This window comes from Aquarana catesbeiana, linkage group LG10 (assembly GCF_042186555.1).
Source record: "Aquarana catesbeiana isolate 2022-GZ linkage group LG10, ASM4218655v1, whole genome shotgun sequence".
Taxonomy (NCBI): Eukaryota; Metazoa; Chordata; class Amphibia; order Anura; family Ranidae; genus Aquarana; species Aquarana catesbeiana.
In genome coordinates this window covers 156,649,124-156,667,287 of record NC_133333.1, presented here as the reverse complement: position 1 = coordinate 156,667,287, position 18,164 = coordinate 156,649,124, and the positions used below count along the sequence as shown (strand labels likewise).

The 18,164-nt window shown below is 43.0% G+C and overlaps 1 protein-coding gene across 6 annotated transcripts in view; it reads left to right on the top strand.

The window, feature by feature from the left end:
• The first annotated feature begins 308 nt into the window (after nucleotides 1–308).
• LOC141110962 (serine/threonine-protein kinase BRSK2-like) overlaps nucleotides 309–18,164 on the top strand; it is a 495,524-nt gene continuing 477,668 nt past the window's right edge. For 3 of the 6 annotated variants that reach the window (XM_073602805.1, XM_073602806.1, XM_073602803.1), the window contains exon 1: nucleotides 309–648. In XM_073602805.1, coding sequence (XP_073458906.1) covers nucleotides 540–648 — 109 coding nt within the window. In that variant the 5' untranslated portion in view covers nucleotides 309–539. The remainder of the gene's footprint in view (nucleotides 649–18,164) is intronic. The other 3 variants (XM_073602809.1, XM_073602808.1, XM_073602810.1) reach the window with 2 other exon arrangements.

The window sequence follows — 18,164 nt, the reverse complement described above, 5'->3', positions numbered from 1 at the left end:
ATGTAAGGAGAGAGAGAGAGAAAGAGAGAGCAACCTGCACATTACAGAGGAGGAAGAGAGAGAGAGAAAGAGATTATAGAAGAAAAGCCTGTAAGGAGGGGGCTGGAATACATCATCAAAAACAGCAGCAGCAGCCTGAAGATCCGATCTGCATCCAGCAGTATCCAGGGCTGCCTTCCTCCTGATGATGCTGGTACCAGGAGTGTAGCTTCCCCTCCACCCTCCCCCTTCCTCTCTCTCCCCACTCCCCCCCTCCCCCTTGGATGCATCAGCAAAGAGGAGCACAGATCAATTTCCCCCTTCTACCCCCCCATTAAAAAAAAAAAAAAAAAAAAAAAAAAAAAAGAAGAAGAGAACTCGTAGTAAAAAAATTACAAGAAAAATAAATAGAAGGGGATCCTTGAAGAAGAGTGGCAGGGAAGAGGACAGTCCACCCTCTGCACTGTCTTTCTCCCCCTGCTCTTTTGTTCTAGCCTGGGAGAAAAGGACAGGCCTGTATTATATTTTTTTTTAAAGAAGGGGGATCTTATTCAGGAACCATGTCCAGTGGCAAGGAGGCAGGTGGAATTCATCCTTACCAGCAACAGCAACATGCCCAATACGTTGGACCCTACAGACTGGAAAAGACACTTGGCAAAGGACAGACAGGTGGGCCTTCATTCTTACTACTTAAGGATAATTTGCTTTAATAGTGATGATGGTGTATTTGCATGGTATTGCTGCCCTTGGCGATGTCAAATGTGTAACGCAGAGTACTAGCTGGATACATTGAGCCAGTAGTGGGTATTTACATGGGGGGTTGAGATGACCAGGTAGAGTTATGAACCTTGTGTGGCTGGTGGATGAACTAATGGAATTAAACCTCCATCTATGCAGAGCATCCTATGTATGTGATTTCCCTAACCTGGTCCTGGTTAGGAATAAGGGAACATCACTAAATCCCTCAGCCTACCCAAAGCTGCAGGATCTGTCTGCTTAGTATGCATGGATTATAACATGACAGTGCATAATGCTATATAATCTCTAATCTTGCTAGACTCCTACATTGTTCTTCTTCTAAATTAAATATGACACTTGCTGGTATATTCTGCTTGTATCTACGGCACAATTCCTGCCTGGGATGCTATGTTTATAAGATGTGCTGTAAATGGTCTACCCAGTGATGTAATGCTGCTTATCTGTGATGGGATAGATCACTGCTGATCTGTGATGGGATAGCTCATAATGTCATACAAGTGCTCTGTTCTGCCTTCTGTCATGAGAAGGTTGCTGGTGGGGATGTGATGGCCCTGTTTGTTGGTGTGATCATGTGAAGGTTGCTGGTTGGGATGTGATGGTCCTGTTTGTTGGTGTGATCATGTGAAGGTTGCTGGTTGGGATGTGATGGTCCTGTTTGTTGGTGTGATCATGTGAAGGTTGCTGGTTGGGATGTGATGGTCCTGTTCAGTGATGTGCTCATGTGAAGGTTGCTGGTTGGGATGCGATGGTCCTGTTCAGTGATGTGATCATGTGAAGGTTGCTGGTTGGGATGTGATGGTCCTGTTCAGTGATGTGATCATGTGAAGGTTACTGGTTGGGATGTGATGGTCCTGTTCAGTGATGTGATCATGTGAAGGTTGCTGGTTGGGATGTGATGGTCCTGTTCAGTGATGTGATCATGTGAAGGTTGCTGGTTGGGATGTGATGGTCCTGTTTGGTGATGTGATCATATGAAGTTTGCTGGTTGGGATGTGATGGTCCTGTTTGTTGATGTGATCATGTGAAGGTTGCTGGTTGGGATGTGATGGTCCTGTTTGTTGATGTGATCATGTGAAGGTTGCTGGTTGGGATGTAATGGTCCTGTTTAGTGATGTGATCATGTGAAGGATCCATTCTGTGACTTGCAGTCTCCTTCCAGTCATAGGAGGGCTTTATTTTTGTTTTTAATGAGGGTTATATTCTCTGATGACTATAATAAGACTGTTGTGTCTTGTTACGTTTCTAGGGACCTTTCACAGGGATGTCCCCTATTATATGCTTACTGTATAATTACTTTTGATGTTCTCGCCATATGTGTAGTTTACAGCTTTCCTCTGCTGCAAATTAAAGGTTTGTAAATGTCTTTCCTTCTAAAAATCTCAGATTAACTTTTTTTTTTCAATGTACAAATAATATTTAATGTCACTTGCGCCTCTTTTTTAAAATTTCCTAATGAGTTAAGACTGTTTTATGGCAGCCTTGGTTCTGCCTTCTGGGATTATATAGGGTTATGTCTTTCATTGGTGTAAATAATTTATTAGTTGCTCTGCTGTATAGACTTGCATTATATATGGGATCCTGCTCTATGGAACTGCATTATACTGTACATCAGTGTCTTGCTCTAGGGACCTGCAGTATATATATATAGCAGTTCCTCTGCAGTACTCATCTCATGATTTTAGTCTCTGATGTAATAATCAAATATGATAAAGGGCTATCACTGACATATATAGTGCTTCAGCCTCCAGCAGTGCTGACATCTCAAATAATTTCTAATCATCAACACATCAGCACCTTACTAGCACACCCTCTTTTAGCCCATGACAGGGTTTCTCCACACCGAAAGGGTCTTTAATTCTCTTGGGGCTTACAGAAAATGGAATGACACTTTTATTTAGTAGCCAAACCAGATTGCTGCCTGTTTGCATACATGGCGTGTAATGTCCTAATAACCAAACCACCTTCCCCCCCTGAAAAAGAGAACCTTTAATACAGCATTTGCATGTTTACTTTAGAGAGTGTACATTACATTTGTATAATGTATCTGATGGAGAGAGTGTGGATTGAATGCACTGAATGGCTTGCGGCCCACTTGGGATGCTTCTAGAGTTGAATGACTTTCTGCTTCAATGCAGCATTCACATGCAGGGCAAAGCATTCACTGTATGGGACAAGCTTCCTAAGAGGATAGTTGATAGCAAATTGCATAATTACTCCAATAGACAAAAGAATACTATTCACGTTTATGTTTAAGTAGATTCTGAAAAGACCTTGAGATGCTTGAGTATAGATTTCCAAAAACGCATGAGAGATTATTGACTAAGTAAAGGTCACATTATACATAGGCCTCAGAAAAATGATTGCTTTGATAAGAGTCAGCCTCAAGATTGAGATAATCACAAATAACGGTACTATGTGCAAGATCAATGCAAACAAACAAATGAAAAAGAAAATCAAAGAAATCCTGTTATGCCAAAGACGGGAAGCAAAAACATTTGCAGTTGCTGCAATCTGTGCTTGCCATGCCTGGCACTATTTCAGGGATTGTATATACTGTTACGTCTGCCTCTCCAAGATCCCTACTACATGACCTCCTCCTACCTAGCCTAATGATTTTGCTGGAGGTAGGCAAGGATTTCTTTAGAACTTTGTGAACAGAGTAAGGAAACAAATAACAAAATATCTCAGTTTAGAAATGTGAGGGTAAGGTAAGGATACATGGTATGTCCACAAATTTCCACATGAACAACATTCAACATATGATGGTAAAATCAAGGTCATTACATGTACTCAATCTAGGAATATGCTGTAAACTAGTAAACATCCATAGCATGATGGCACGAAGCGGAGCAGAGCCTACCGATACGTCAAAGTACGTTTCTGTCCCAGAACTTCTGAGTATAAGGTTAGATGTGAAAAGGAGTTTAACAGATGCATACCACTCTAAGTTCGAACTGTTTTCTGCAGATCAAACAACCAACAAACTCTTAAATCAAAGACATGGTTGACAGCCTTGATTATGATTACTTTTATTATTAGATTTAGTTGCTACTTTTTACATACATGGCTTGATGGATATACACTATATTGTCAAAATTATTGGGACGCCTGCCTTTACATGCACATAAACTTTAATGGCATCCCGATCTTAGTCCGTAGGACGATATTGAGTTGGCCCACCCTATAACAGTTTCAACTCTTCAAGGTATAGGAGTGTGTCTATGGGAATGTTTGACCATTCTTCCAGAAGTGCATTTGTGAGGTCAGGCACTGATGTTGGGCAAGAAGGCCTGGCTCGCAGTCTCTGCTCTAATTCATCCCAAAGGTGTTCTGTCAGGTTGAGGTCATGATTCTGTGCAGGCCAGTCAGGTTCCTCCACCCCAAACCTGCTCATCCATGTCTTTATGGACCTTGCTTTGTGCATTGGTGCGCAGTCATGTTGGGACAGGAAGGGGCCATCCCCAAACTGTTCCCACAAAGTTGGGAGCATGAAATTGTCCAAAATGTCTTGGTATGCTGATGCCTTAAGAGTTCCCTTCACTGAAACAAAGGGGCCATCCCAACCCCTGAAAAACAACCCCACACCATAATCCCCCCTTCACCAAATGATTTGGAGGGGGTGGCCCAATACTTTTGGCAATATTGTGTGGATGAGCGAGTTTGGGGTAGAGGAACCTGACTGACCTGACCTCAACCGGATAGAACACCTTAGGGATGATTTAGACTGCTAGCCAGGCCTTCTCGTCCATCATCAGTGCCTGACATTACAAATGCGCTTTTGGAAGAATGCTCAAACATTCCCATAGACACACTCCTAAACCTTGTGGACAGCTTTCCCAGAAGAGTTGAAGCTGTTATAGGTGCAAAGGGTAGGCCAACTCAATATAGAACCCTACGGGCTAAGACTGGGATGCCATTAAAGTTCATGTGCGTGTAAAGGCAGGTATCCCAATACTTTTGACAATATAGTGTATGTTTCATTCCGTTTCTCTACTTGGTTGACTTTACAGTAGTTTTGTAGCACTTACAAATAAAGGTACAGTGGTCTAGCCCAGTGGTTTAGTGAATAGCAAGCTTGCCTTGCTGCTTTGGATATTTGGTACCTAATAGGCAGGCTACTTTCATGGAGTTTATTTGTTCTCCCCATGTTTTTCTAAGTTTCCCATGAAATCCAAAGCAACTGATAGGTTAAAACTTTCTTCCAAATTGGCCTGTGTCTTTGTGTGGGATACGGACGTAAGATTGCGAGCTTTGGGAAAAGAGACTGATGTGCAAAGTTCCATGTTTTCTGTAAAACATTGAGTAACATCTTGGTGCTAAATGATTGTGGAAAATGTTGAGAAAAGAAAACAATGTTCTCTACATCATATTTGCATCAGCAGTCGCCAACCAGTGGTCCGAGGACCACCGATGGTCCATGAGAAAATTTTGGTTGTTCCCAGAGATTCTGCCACAAATCAACATTGTGGTGGATGTACACCACCCAATGTTGTTTCCAGTGTTGTTTTGAATGTGCGCTGACAATCAATACTGCAGTACATAGAATGGGAGGTGAAGAAGGAGGGGACTTCCAATGCAGCACTGCGGGAGGGAGCATGAAGCTCAAGCACATGGCTGGATAAAAAGTTGAGACCTATAGATGAGTCTAAGTAAGGCAACAGTGTGACGGGGGCAGAGAGGCGAAACATTGTGTGTATAAGACAGCAGTGTGATCCAAGGGGGGGTGGGCAGAGTGCTGGAGCATTGTGTGTATAAGGCAGCAGTGTAATCCAGGGGGAGGGTGCAGTGAGCTGGAGCATTGTGTGTATAAGGCAACAGTTTGATCCAGGGGGAGGGGGGCAGAGAGCTGGAGCATTGTGTGTATAAGGCAGCAGTATGATCCAGGGGGAGGTTGGCAGAGAGCTGGAGCATTGTGTGTATAAGGCAGCAGTATGATCCAGGGGGAGGGGACAGAGAGCCGGAGCATTGTGTGTGTATAAGGCAGCAGTATGATCCAGGGAAAGGGGGCAGAGAACCGGAGCATTGTGTGTATAAGGCAGCAGTGTGATCCAGGGAAAGGGGGCAGAGAACCGGAGCATTGTGTGTATAAGGCAGCAGTGTGATCCAAGGGGAGGGGGACAGAGAGCCGGAGCATTGTGTGTATAAGACAGCAGTGTGATCCAGGGGGAGGGGGGCAAAGAGCTGGAGCATTGTGTGTATAAGGCAGCAGTATGATCCAGGGGGAGGGGGGCAGAGAGCTGGAGAATTGTGTGTATAAGGCAGCAGTATGATCCAGGGAGAGGGGGGCAGAGAGCTGGAGCATTGTGTGTATAAGGCAGCAGTAAGATCCAGGGGGAGGGGGGCAGAGAGCTGGAGCATTGTGTGTATAAAGCAGCAGTATGATCCAGGGAAAGGGGGGCAGAGAGCTGGAGCATTGTGTGTGTATAAGACAGCAGTGTGATCCAGGGGAAGGGGGCAGAGAGCTGGAACATTGTGTGTATAAAGCAGCAGTGTGATCCAGGGGGAGAGGGACAGTGAGCCGGAGCATTGTGTGTATAAGACAGCGGTGCGATCCAGGGGGAGGGGGCAGAGAGGTGGAGCATTGTGTGTGTATAAAGCAGCAGTATGATCCAGGGAAAGGGGGCAGAGAACCGTAGCATTGTGTGTATAAGGCAGCAGTGTGATCCAAGGGGAGGGGGACAGAGAGCCGGAGCATTGTGTGTATAAGGCAGCAGTGTGATCCAGGGAAAGGGGGTAGAGAACTGGAGCATTGTGTGTATAAGGCAGCAGTGTAATCCAAGGGGAGGGGGACAGAGAGGCGGAGCATTGTGTGTGTATAAGGCAGCAGTATGATCCAGCGAAAGGGGGCAGAGAACCGGAGCATTGTGTGTATAAGGCAGCAGTGTGATCCAGGGAAAGGGGGTAGAGAACCGTAGCATTGTGTGTATAAGGCAGCAGTGTGATCCAAGGGGAGGGGGACAGAGAGCCGGAGCATTGTGTGTATAAGACAGCAGTGTGATCCAGGGGGAGGGGGGCAAAGAGCTGGAGCATTGTGTGTATAAGGCAGCAGTATGATCCAGGGGGAGGGGGGCAGAGAGCTGGAGAATTGTGTGTATAAGGCAGCAGTATGATCCAGGGAGAGGGGGGCAGAGAGCTGGAGCATTGTGTGTATAAAGCAGCAGTATGATACAGGGAAAGGGGGGCAGAGAGCTGGAGCATTGTGTGTGTATAAGGCAGCAGTGTGATCCAGGGGAAGGGGGCAGAGAGCTGGAGCATTGTGTGTATAAAGCAGCAGTGTGATCCAGGGGGAGAGGGACAGTGAGTTGGAGCATTGTGTGTATAAGACAGCGGTGCGATCCAGGGGGAGGGGGCAGAGAGGTGGAGCATTGTGTGTATAAGGCATGTTAAAATCATGTTTGTGGTCCATGGGATTTGAAATTGTGAGTTTAGTGGTCCGTAAGGTCCAAAAGGTTGGCGATCACTGATTTACAAAGGATTTCAGTAAATGTCATCACATATTGTTACTTGCTTCCGTTCCGTGCTGTAGATGCTGCGACAAATCACTCTACTGACTTCTTAAACTAAAGGAAGTGGGAATGCTAAGACCCCTTTCACACTGGGGCAGTTTGCAGGCGCTACAGCGCTAAAAATAAGGCCTGCAAAGCGCTCTGAAAGAGACGCTGCTGTGTCTCCAATGTGAAAACTTAGATGGCTTTCACACTGGAGCGGTGCGCTGACAGGACGGTAAAAAAAGTCCTGCTAGCAGAATCTTTGGAGCGGTGAAGGAGCGGTGTATACACTGCTCCTTCACCGCTCCTGCCCATTGAAATCCATGAGGCAGCGCGGCTACATCGCCGGCAATGCGCTGCTGCAGCAGCGCTTTGCGGTGGTTTTAACCCTTTCTTGGCTGCTAGCGGGGGGGGGGGTAAAAGCGCCCCGCTAGCGACCGAATAGCGCAGCGAAATTGGCGGTAAGGCGCCGCTAAAAATATCGGCGTTTTACCGCCGATGCACCCACCTCCCCAGTGTGAAAGGGTCCTTAGTTGGATATTCTGCCTTCTCTAATCACATGATCAGTCATAAGGCAACAACAGCTGTAAAAAGCAGTGATCCAGTTACATGAGCAGGAAGTAGATGTCTGTGGGTGTGCAGTATGCATACAGTATAGAAAATGCCCCTTTTATTGTCATGGTTGCCATAGCTGCAAGGTAGTAACTAGACGGTTTAATCTTTTGGCAGTTATAGAAAATGACAGCTGGCTGAAGACTGAAATAGAAATGTTAGTTTTATTAATATTAAATTACATAATTCTGTAGCAGATATGTACGGTATGTTATCAACTGGAGTGGAGTTTACATCTATACTTCCTTTGAACTTCACCCTTATCAGAAAAATGACAACAAAGGCACCTTTAGAAATGTTTAGTAATTTTAATCTACAGATACCTTTAAATAATTGCAGGATTTTTTTTTTCTTTGCATACCTTTTTTCCCCCTTCCCATTATTCTCACATTGGCCATTTTTACTAAGGGCAGATGAATCCATCTCCCTTTACTTCCTGGAACTCTGCCTAGAACTCTGGGTCTGCCTATGTGACAGGAACTTCCCAGGATGCAGCTGTAAGGCCAGTGTGACATCACCAGTGCCTTAAAGAGACCAGGAAGTGGAAAAATAGTAACTGTAAATAAAAGCAAAAAAGATTTGTATAACTAATGAATGTAAGATGATCAACATGCAGAGCTGTATGCTGCTGTGATTTTTAGTTAAAGAAGGGAAAGGTCCACTTTAAAGTATTCCTGTCAGTAAACTGGGAAAATCAAACAGATCATGAGGTAATAAAACACATAAGCAGAGTTTAGTGAAAATCGCATGTCAAAAGATCCATAGGTAAAGGCAGCTGAAGTTACATGCAGATCCTGATTGCTCCTTGTATCACCTGTATTTGGATTCAAAATAATCTTTAGTCAGACAGCTACATAAACTGAACCAATTTTTTTTGTTGTTTTTTTTTTTATTTGTTTGTATAAGTGGCCATCCTAATGTGAATAATGTTATCAATTTGAGTTATTGTTTGAAAAGTTTTTTTACATTGATCCTTTTTGGGGCCAGTACACACCACAACGTGTGTAATAAATACGTTGGGTGCGACTAATAAAACGGCGCCGCATCAAACTGCATGGTGCTGCGGTGCCATGCATTTTGTTGGCCGCAACAATTAATGGCACCTGCACATGTCTAATGGGGGCAGTGCATTCCCATGTGTAATTGGTGTGAATGCGTTCTATATGTGTATGCACACACACGCTCATTACACATATATGTTTTGCTTTTTGCTTCCTAGTGCTGTATAGTAATTGTATGTTCATGCTCTCAGTGTAAGTATATGAACAAAGCCCTTTTTAATAGGCAGTCATTAACAAAAATGATACTCTTCAGGTGGCATGTCTTGTAATAGGTTTTTTCACCTTTGTCTTTAAGGAAGAATGCTAACTGCACTGTTTTATATACAGGTAGTCAATTAAATCTAGGTACTAAATAGGATCTCTAATATAAAACCTAAACAGGAGATGCAAACCCTGGAAAATCACATCCATAAATGCTTTCTGTTAGCTTCATAAATAAACTGAAGGTGAGCGCTTGCTGAAAATATTTACTAGTCTCTTTTAACAGTCTAGGGGTTGATTTACTAAAGGCAAAAAGAGGGTGCACTTTGCAAAGTCCAGCTGCACTCTGCAAGTGCTGTTGCTCCAGAGCTTAGTAAATGAGGGGAAGCTCTGCTGACTTCCATCACCCAATTATGTGCAAGCAAAAATGCTGTTTTTTTTTAATTTTCATATAGAAGTGAGTGGATGCTCTTTGCAAAGTGAAGCCCTACCTCATTTACTATGCTCTGGAGCAACTGCAGTTGCCGAGGGCAACTACAATTTGCAAAGTGCACAGTCTATTTGGCTTTAGTAAAACAACCTCCAGGTCTACATTTAAACCCAGCAGATAAAGAAAGCATGGGACACGTTTGGTGGCCGGAAATTAGACCATAAGAAGTTATTACTTTTTAAAAAATATGATGCCTGCCTATATCCGCTCAGTGAGGTTATATTAACTGGACTTATTAAATCTGTGACCTTCTAAGAGTGGACTGTATTGATTTTTCTTAACACCATATGCTCTAGCAGAAGACCTACATATCTGTATCAATACTATGAATACATACTAACAAATCTCCTCAAACCTCAGAGGAAAGACCTCTTAAAGGCACTCTACAATTTGCTATTCTGGCTAATCGTGCCAAATTAGTGTTAGCATGAACAGGCAGATAAGGTCTCGTGTGACCATTATAATTAGGAACCACTTTATTGGACAGATTTAGGCCTTGCTGTGCATTTTGCTGCAGAGAGGTGTACACAAAATTTTAGACCAGTGGTTTCCAAACTGTGGTCCCAAGGGGGCTGGATGTGGCCCTATGCTGGCTTTTATCTGGCCCTTGGGGCACTATTTCATTCACTGACGCCAACAAAGGGACAAAATTCTTCCTAATGACACCAGCGATGGTGCACAATTCACTTCAATGACACCAGCGATGGTGCACAATTCCCTTCAATGACACCAACAATGGGGCAAAATTCCTCCCAATGATACCAACGATGGGGTCCAGTGACGCCAATGATTGGGCACAATTGCTCCCAATGACACCAACAATGGGGCACAATTCCTCCCAAATACACCAACAATGAGGCACAATTCCTCCCAAAGACAACAACAATGGGGCACAATTCCTCCCAATGACACCAAAGATGGGGCACAGTTCCTTCCGATGACACCCAACAGTAGGGTACAATTCTTCCCAGTGACACCAACAATGAGGCCCAATTTTTCCCAGTGACAAATGATGGGACAAATTCCTCTCACTGACACCAAAGATGAGGCATTTTTTACTCCCACTGATGCTGGGACATTTTCTACTCCCGATTACCACAGTCTGCCCCCCCTACAGTCTGAAGGGCAGTATATAGGACCTTTGTTTAGAAAGTTTGGAGACCCCTGCTCTAGACCATACTAAGGCTCCATGCACACTAGCTTAAAGCAGAGCTCCAGGCTCTCCAAAAAAATAAGAGTCAGCAGCTACAAATACTGTAGCGGCTGACTTTTAGTATGAGGACACTTACCTGTCCCTGGATCCAGCAATGTCCTTCTTCAACCAGCTTCAGGTGCAGGCACCAGAATCTGAAGTAAGAGACACAGGAAGTGAAGTCTTGCGGCTTTGCAGCCGGTTTTCTACTGCGCATGCGCCACACTGTCCCGTCATCTTCTGGGAACTGTGATGTGTCCCAGAAGACTGGAGGAAGGAGGGGGCCGAACTTCCAGCTAAGTTTGCTGCGGTGATCTGAGCCCAGAAGTGGGAGTGGGTGCCTGTCAAAACCAGGTACCTACTCCCCCCAAAAAGTGGTAAATATGGCAGTGGAGGGTGCATACAAGCAGAGCATCCCCTTTTGGTTGGAGCGCCGTTTTAAAAAAAATGCTGCTCCTGGAGGAGTTTAGCATTTTGCCTGTGGAAGCAATAAATGTTATCTCATGTGTCCATGCACATTAGGTAGTCTAGAGGTGTTTTTTTGGCTCAGCTTTTAGAGGTAAAAAAATAAAATAAAACGTTCTGTTTTGCGTTTTTGAGAGCATTTTTCTGGCAGAAAAAACGTGAAACGCTCCTAAAAGCTAGTACAAAAAATGCTCAAAATTTGCGTTTTTTTTCTGCCAAGAGCACTGCCATTTTTTTAAGCTAGTGTGCATGGAGCCTTATAATGAATGTCAGCTATAGCTACCCTTCGGTCAAAGTCGGAATAAAGACCTGAGATGTATGAAGGAAACATAGCCTGTCTGTTTTGACCCAGCAAAGGGTATATTCTGCATGAACCCCCCAACTCCTGCCACTCTCTGCTTTTTGTCCTGAAGATCATATGCAGAAAATGTCACCTCTCAGGTCTATCTCCAATAACAAACCCTCCCCACTATCACAGCGCTCTGCACCCGTACAGACATCTTGGTCTTCCTTTCTCTATGTCTCATACTTCTCTAAAACTGCCCAGTGCTTCCTACACACTGCCTGGAATTCCCTGCTTGTCAACCTGCACCCGCACTCAATTGCCGCCATTCAGAATGTGGAAAAACACATCCCGTCACAGACGTCCTACCTAGAAGCTTGGTGAAAAAACAGCAAAAAGTTTAGGTATATTGCCTATTGAACGCAATAAGTACACTTTGGGATTGATTTACTAAAGGCAAAGACTGTGCACTTTGCAAAGTGCATTTGCCCTCTGCAGGTACAGTTGCTCCAGAGCTTAGTAAGTTAGGTAAAGCTACCCAATCACGTGCAAATAAATAAAAAAAAAACAAAAAACAACATATTTGCTTGCACATGGTTGGATGATGGAAATCCGTAGTAGAGCTTCTGTTCAATTACTAAGCTCTGGAGCAACTGCACTTTGCAAAGTGCACAGTCTATTTGCCTTTTGTAAATCAACCCCACTATGTCAGTTTTTAAAGAGGCACTGCAGTCTGCTCACATAATCTGTAATGAAAACATCTTTGCCATTCTAAAGCTTCCCTCCAACCACTTTGCATATTATTTTATATATATATACTGTGATTCTGTACTTGCCAAATATGCTGCAGAAATCTCCCTCCACTGAGTCTGGCTGCATCCTTTTTAACTGTGGGCGGCTGAAGCTGCTGCCTGTTAACTTCCTGGATTTACACTGACACACACAGAAGCACAGCTCCAGCTCTGCAGCCCTGCAGCTCTCTTTGGCCCTCTTATGACTCACCCACCCTCCCCTCCCTTCCTGGCAAACTCTCAAGAGAATGAGAGGGAGAGCTGTGCATGATCCCATAAGCCTAGACTTTTTACCAGACAAGGAACAGGAAGTGGGCTGTATAAGGTATTTACTGGCAGAAAAAAAAATGACTATCCAAAGTTAAAATAACAAGGGCAGAAGATTTAATAGATGGAAAGTTAAAAAAAAATTACTGAAATTCTGCTTTAACCACAAACAATCTGATGCCCACAGTATCAATAATTTCCCACTCGGTAAAGTGAACCAGTGACTAAAACTGACATGGAAACTAATTGAAAATGCACAATGCAGTGAAGTCCAAGAATGTTCACTATTGATTTTGATGTTTTGGTCACTTAAAACTTGGAAACAAATGAAATCATGGGTGGGAGTCTGATGGAAATCTTCAAAATTGGCAAGTGTATTGCCAGTTCTGGGCTTATCATATTTAATACTTTTTACATTTTTTAATGTTTCTTGAGGGAGATTAGGAAATATTATTGTTTTTATTATTGGTATTAGTATTAGTATTAGCATTAAAGAGAAACTGCAGTCTGCTCACATAATTTATAATAAAAAACATCTTTGCCATTCTGAAGCTTCCCTTCAACCACTTTGCATATTATTTTATATATATACTGCGATTCTGTATTTGCCAAATATGCTGCAGAAATCTCCCTCCATTGAGTCTGGCTGCAACCATTTTAACTGTGGGCAGCTGAAGTTGCTGCCTGTTCACTTCCTGGATTTACACAGAAGCACACCTCCAGCCCTGCAGCTCTCATTGGCCCTCTTATGACTCACCCCCCCGTCCCTTCCTGGCAAACTCTCACTAGAGTGAGAGAGAGAGCGCTGTGCATCATGTCATAAGCCTAGTCTTTTTACCAGACAAGAAAGAGGAAGTGGGCTGTATAAGGTATTTACTGGCAGAAAAAAAAAAATGTTTTACTATCCAAAGTTAAAACAACAAGGGCAGAAGATTTATTAGATGGAAAGTTGAAAAAATGACTGAAGGTCCGCTTTAAAGTCCCTTCTCCTTCACACCCACCGGTTCTGCTGCAGTGTGTTACTGTGCACGTTAAAGTATATGTAAACCCAACATTTCATATTCCTGATATGTGCCTGCTGTACCGTGTACTTGTATGAAAAAGTGTCCTGTTATCTGGTGTTCCTGCCAGTCCCTCTGCATTCCTATTAATAACTGATCACACTAGGCATGGAAGCACAGCATGGTTAGTTCTCCTGCTATGCTGAGAACTCAACGTGCTCTCCTCCAATGATCAGACTTGTCCTGACACACCCTCACTGCACAGCCATTCACTGGGAAGACCAATGTTGTGCTGTTTCTCCTCCCCCAGCTCTCTAAGAGGTATGTGATCACTTATAAAAAAAAGGGGGGAGGGGAGAAAAGGTAATTTCTGATGTTTTATAAATATATACACAAATGTTTTTTCCTTCATTTCTATTTTAAACAGAATGGGTTGTTTTACAGGGTGAGCGTTTACATATACTTTAACATGCTCTATTTATAATTTGTGTTGTTTTAAGGCAGCTCTTTTTTAAGCAAAAAACAGACCTGCGCCTTTTTTGACTCTATATACATTGTGATGTACTGCAGTATGGGTCCATCAGTACCTACTGTACTGTGTGTTGGGATGCAATTCTAAATGAATGGTACCACAACACACAGTGCTGTGTGTTTTACTGCGTGTGAAGGACTTCGAAAGTGTGTCAAAAGACAAAACTTTTTTTTTTTTTTTTTTTACAGAGTAGGGAAGTAGAGTAATCCCTTACACCAGGGGTCTCCAAACTTTCTAAACAAAGGGCTGGTTTACTGTCCTTCAGACTTTAGGAGGGCCGGAGTAGGGCCAGTGGGAGTAGAAAATGTCCTGATGTCCAGTTGGAGTAAACAATGCCCTATATTTGGTGTCAGTGGGAGGACTAGTGCCCCATCATTGGTGTCAATAAAAGGAATTGTGCCCCACTGTTGGTGTCATGGGAGGACTAGTACCCCATCGTTGGTGCCAATGAAAGGATTTGTGCCCCATCATTGGTGTCTGTGGGAGGAATTGTGCCCTTTCATTTGTGTCAGTGTGTATTAGTGGAAGGAATTGTGTCCCAGCGTTGGTGTCAGTGGGAGGAATTGAGCCCTCTCCTTGGTGTCAGTGCAAGGAATTAGGCCCTATTGTTGGTGTGAGTGGATGAGATAGTGCCCCAAGGGCCAGATAAAGGCTAGCACAGGGCCACATAGAGCCCCAGGACCACAGTTTGGAGACCACTGCCTTACACTATTAGCAGATCTAAAGGAAATCCTAAAATAAAAACATAACATGTATGGTCATTATAGTTCACAAGAACAATAGGTTGGCAGCTAATATACCTAATAGACCATAGTGTAGGCTTTCCAGGCGGTGGCTGACTTTGTCCGTACAAGCTGAATCAAACTATGATTACATAATGTCTATGGTTGCCACCTGCTTCCACCTAATTCAATAAAACTTGAAAACTGATTTAAGAAGATTTGTGAGATTCACTAATAGCTACACAATAAATTATAACTAAAGGCACATTTTTTTTTTTTTTTTAGATTTGGGTAGTGTTTGAAGGAGTAGAACCCCTGCCAAGTTTGTACTTCTGTCTGTGCCCCTGTTGGTGAAGAAGAAGAGAGGGGAAATCTTCCAATAGGGATTGTCTTTCCCATTAACTGACAAGGGTTTTATATTTTACTAAACTTTCCAAAATGAAAAAAAAATCTTTACTGGTATGGAAATTAATGGCCTGTATATCACATCGAATGGATAAATTAATCACATAATATACTGCATATATAATGTAATACATAGGAACCTAAAAAGCTGTCCTTTTTAGCACAAAAATAAAGCACACTAATAATATTTTAGCATTTCCTTATTAAAAAACTGCCAGCAGAACTATTTAGTTTGATTCATTTTACTTATAATTCTACATTCTAATTCTGCAGTTGTTACATTTAATATTTTTTTTTGCAACTACAGTAATTATCCATATTGTTTTAGTTAACAACTGAGCTTCTATAGATACTTAGCAAGCACAATTGGTTCTAGATTTTCTGCATTTATCTGTGATCTGGCTGAACCTTCCCTCTTCTATTACAAAACAGTGCTTGTGGTGTTTCATACCATTGGATGAGTTGGGCTAGAAATGCAGCTATTCCCAGCACTCCAAATATAATGAAGATAACTGCCAAAATATTGTTTTTTTGGGGTGAACTTCTGTTTGCTTATAGCGAGATTTACTGCCTACCACTACTCTTGCTACATGGTAATAAGGAAAGTGGACCGTTCATTAATTTTATGTCACATGACATATCACAATAAACAGCTGCATTATTATTTTTCAAAAAGTTATACCTTTTGTCACTAAAAAGCAGTCCTCAAGAGGACCATCACTTTAAGGATGGCCATACATGGTTCAAATCTGTTATTCGGATCGTTAATAGGCTGAATGTACCAAGTGGATTGATCTATTTGGGTACAACCAGCCTGCGGAATACTTCTACGATTATTGCTAGCCGCTAGTGATAATCACTGTCTTCTCCCGGCGGGGACGGCTCTCCCCCCACCAGGAGCAGACAATTTCTCGGCAGGAGGGATTCCCCTGCCAGCACTGTCTGTGTTGATGGGGGAATCATGTGAATTTCTTTCCTGCAATGGTGGCAGAAAATAAATTTGCACCATGTTTGGCCTAAGGGTCATGTCATGTTGCCCTGCCTCCTTCCTCTCTTATAGTTTGACATCACTTTTTTTCCTTTTATTGTAATTTTTTGTGCTGCATTTCTTGCCTTGGTGAGAATTAAATTGTTTCCTCTTGCTCCCTGCATGTGCACAGAAATGCCATGGTACTTCGGGTCCCAAGTAAGCTCTGCGGCACAGCTGTGCATGCACAGGCTTCCGTGACCATCAACTTCCCAAAAACGACTATTAGGGAAGCCCCAAACCTTCACTGTCTTCGGCCATGAGGAGAAAATACCCTGCATGGCCACAGATGTGCTGAAGGGCTCTGGCAGGATCCAAAGGCTAGGCAGAGCCTTTCTGCACATCTGCCCATTGCCCTTAATGGTAGCAATGAAGGAGGGCAGAGTCATCTGATAGATGGCCTGAAAGTTGACTTTAAGCTCCAGTCTAGTGACTTTACCTAGCCTGGGATGGTGCCATTAGTTTTCTGATCCTCTTTTCTCGTGATCAGACTGGAATACTGCAACTTTATAGCAATTTCCCAAAGTAAGAGTCTGCAGTAGGAGGCTATTCCATATCAAACACTTGTGAGTACATCCAAGGACTGCACAGGCACAGGCTATACATGATGGTTTTCTCTCTGAACCAATATGTAAGTCCAAGAAATAGAAGTAACCTTTGATAATAGCTAAACAAAGATTGCATTTTCCTTCTGGAGAGAAAACAGATGAAGGTATTGTGAGGAGGAATCATTTCTGGGAGGCATTAAAAACCCGTACATGTTATGCTTACCCATGAAGAAAATGTATTTAATGCTACAGTAGTGCTCCTTTAATTGCTGTTGCCTTGTACATGCAGTTTGCGTAATGTACATGCACAAATGATTTTAATAAAATTAGTCTATGCAGTAGTGTTTGAACCACCGTCACAATAACCTAAAGATGCTACTAAGACTTTTGAGGTACCAAACCACAATGTAATGCCTAAAAACAAATTTGTATTCATCACAAACTAATTACTGTATTCTTGATACGCCTCCAAATACAGCACCCCAAAACATAGTACATAGTAGGTGAGGTCGAAAAAAGACACAAGTTCATCAAGTCCAACCTATGACTAGCTACATCTATGTAAAACAATTGAATTTATTGTGTTACACAAAATGTGTTACATTGAAGTTACTTCCATATCCTAGTGCCCGTTAGATCCCTTTCACAATGAGGCGCTTTTCAGGCTCTTTCACGCAAAAAAAAAGCGCCTGAAAAACTCACGAAAACCTATTTCCATTAAAATCAATGAATGCTTTCACACTGGGGCAGTGCGCTGGTGAGGTGGTGAAAAAATTCATGCAAGCAGCATGTTTGGAGTGCTAAAAAAAGCACCTCAAAAGCACCCCTTTCCACTGAAATGAATGAGAAGCGCACAAAAAGGCTTCAAAAGCTCCTCAAAATGGTTCTTTTGAGTAACGTGACTTTCAAAAAAGCGCACCATTAACACCTCAAAAGCGATTGAAAAGAGCAGCAAAAGTGCCTCAAAACGGCCGGCGTTTTATGGGCAGTTTTCAAGCACTTCAGTGTGAAAGCTCTCTAATGCCCCGTACACACGTTCGGATTTTCCGATGGAAAATGTCCGATCGGAGCGTGTTGTCGGAAATTCCGACCGTGTGTGGGCTCCATCGGACATTTTCCATCGGATTTTCCGACACACAAAGTTTGAGAGCAGGCCATAAAATTTTCCAACAACAAAATCCTTTGTCGGAAATTCCGATCGTGTGTACACAAATCCGACAGACAAAGTGCCACGCATGCTCAGAATAAATAAAGAGATGAAAGCTATTGGCCACTGCCCCGTTTATAGTCCCGACGTACGTGTTTTACATCACCGCGTTTAGAACGATCGGATTTTCCGAC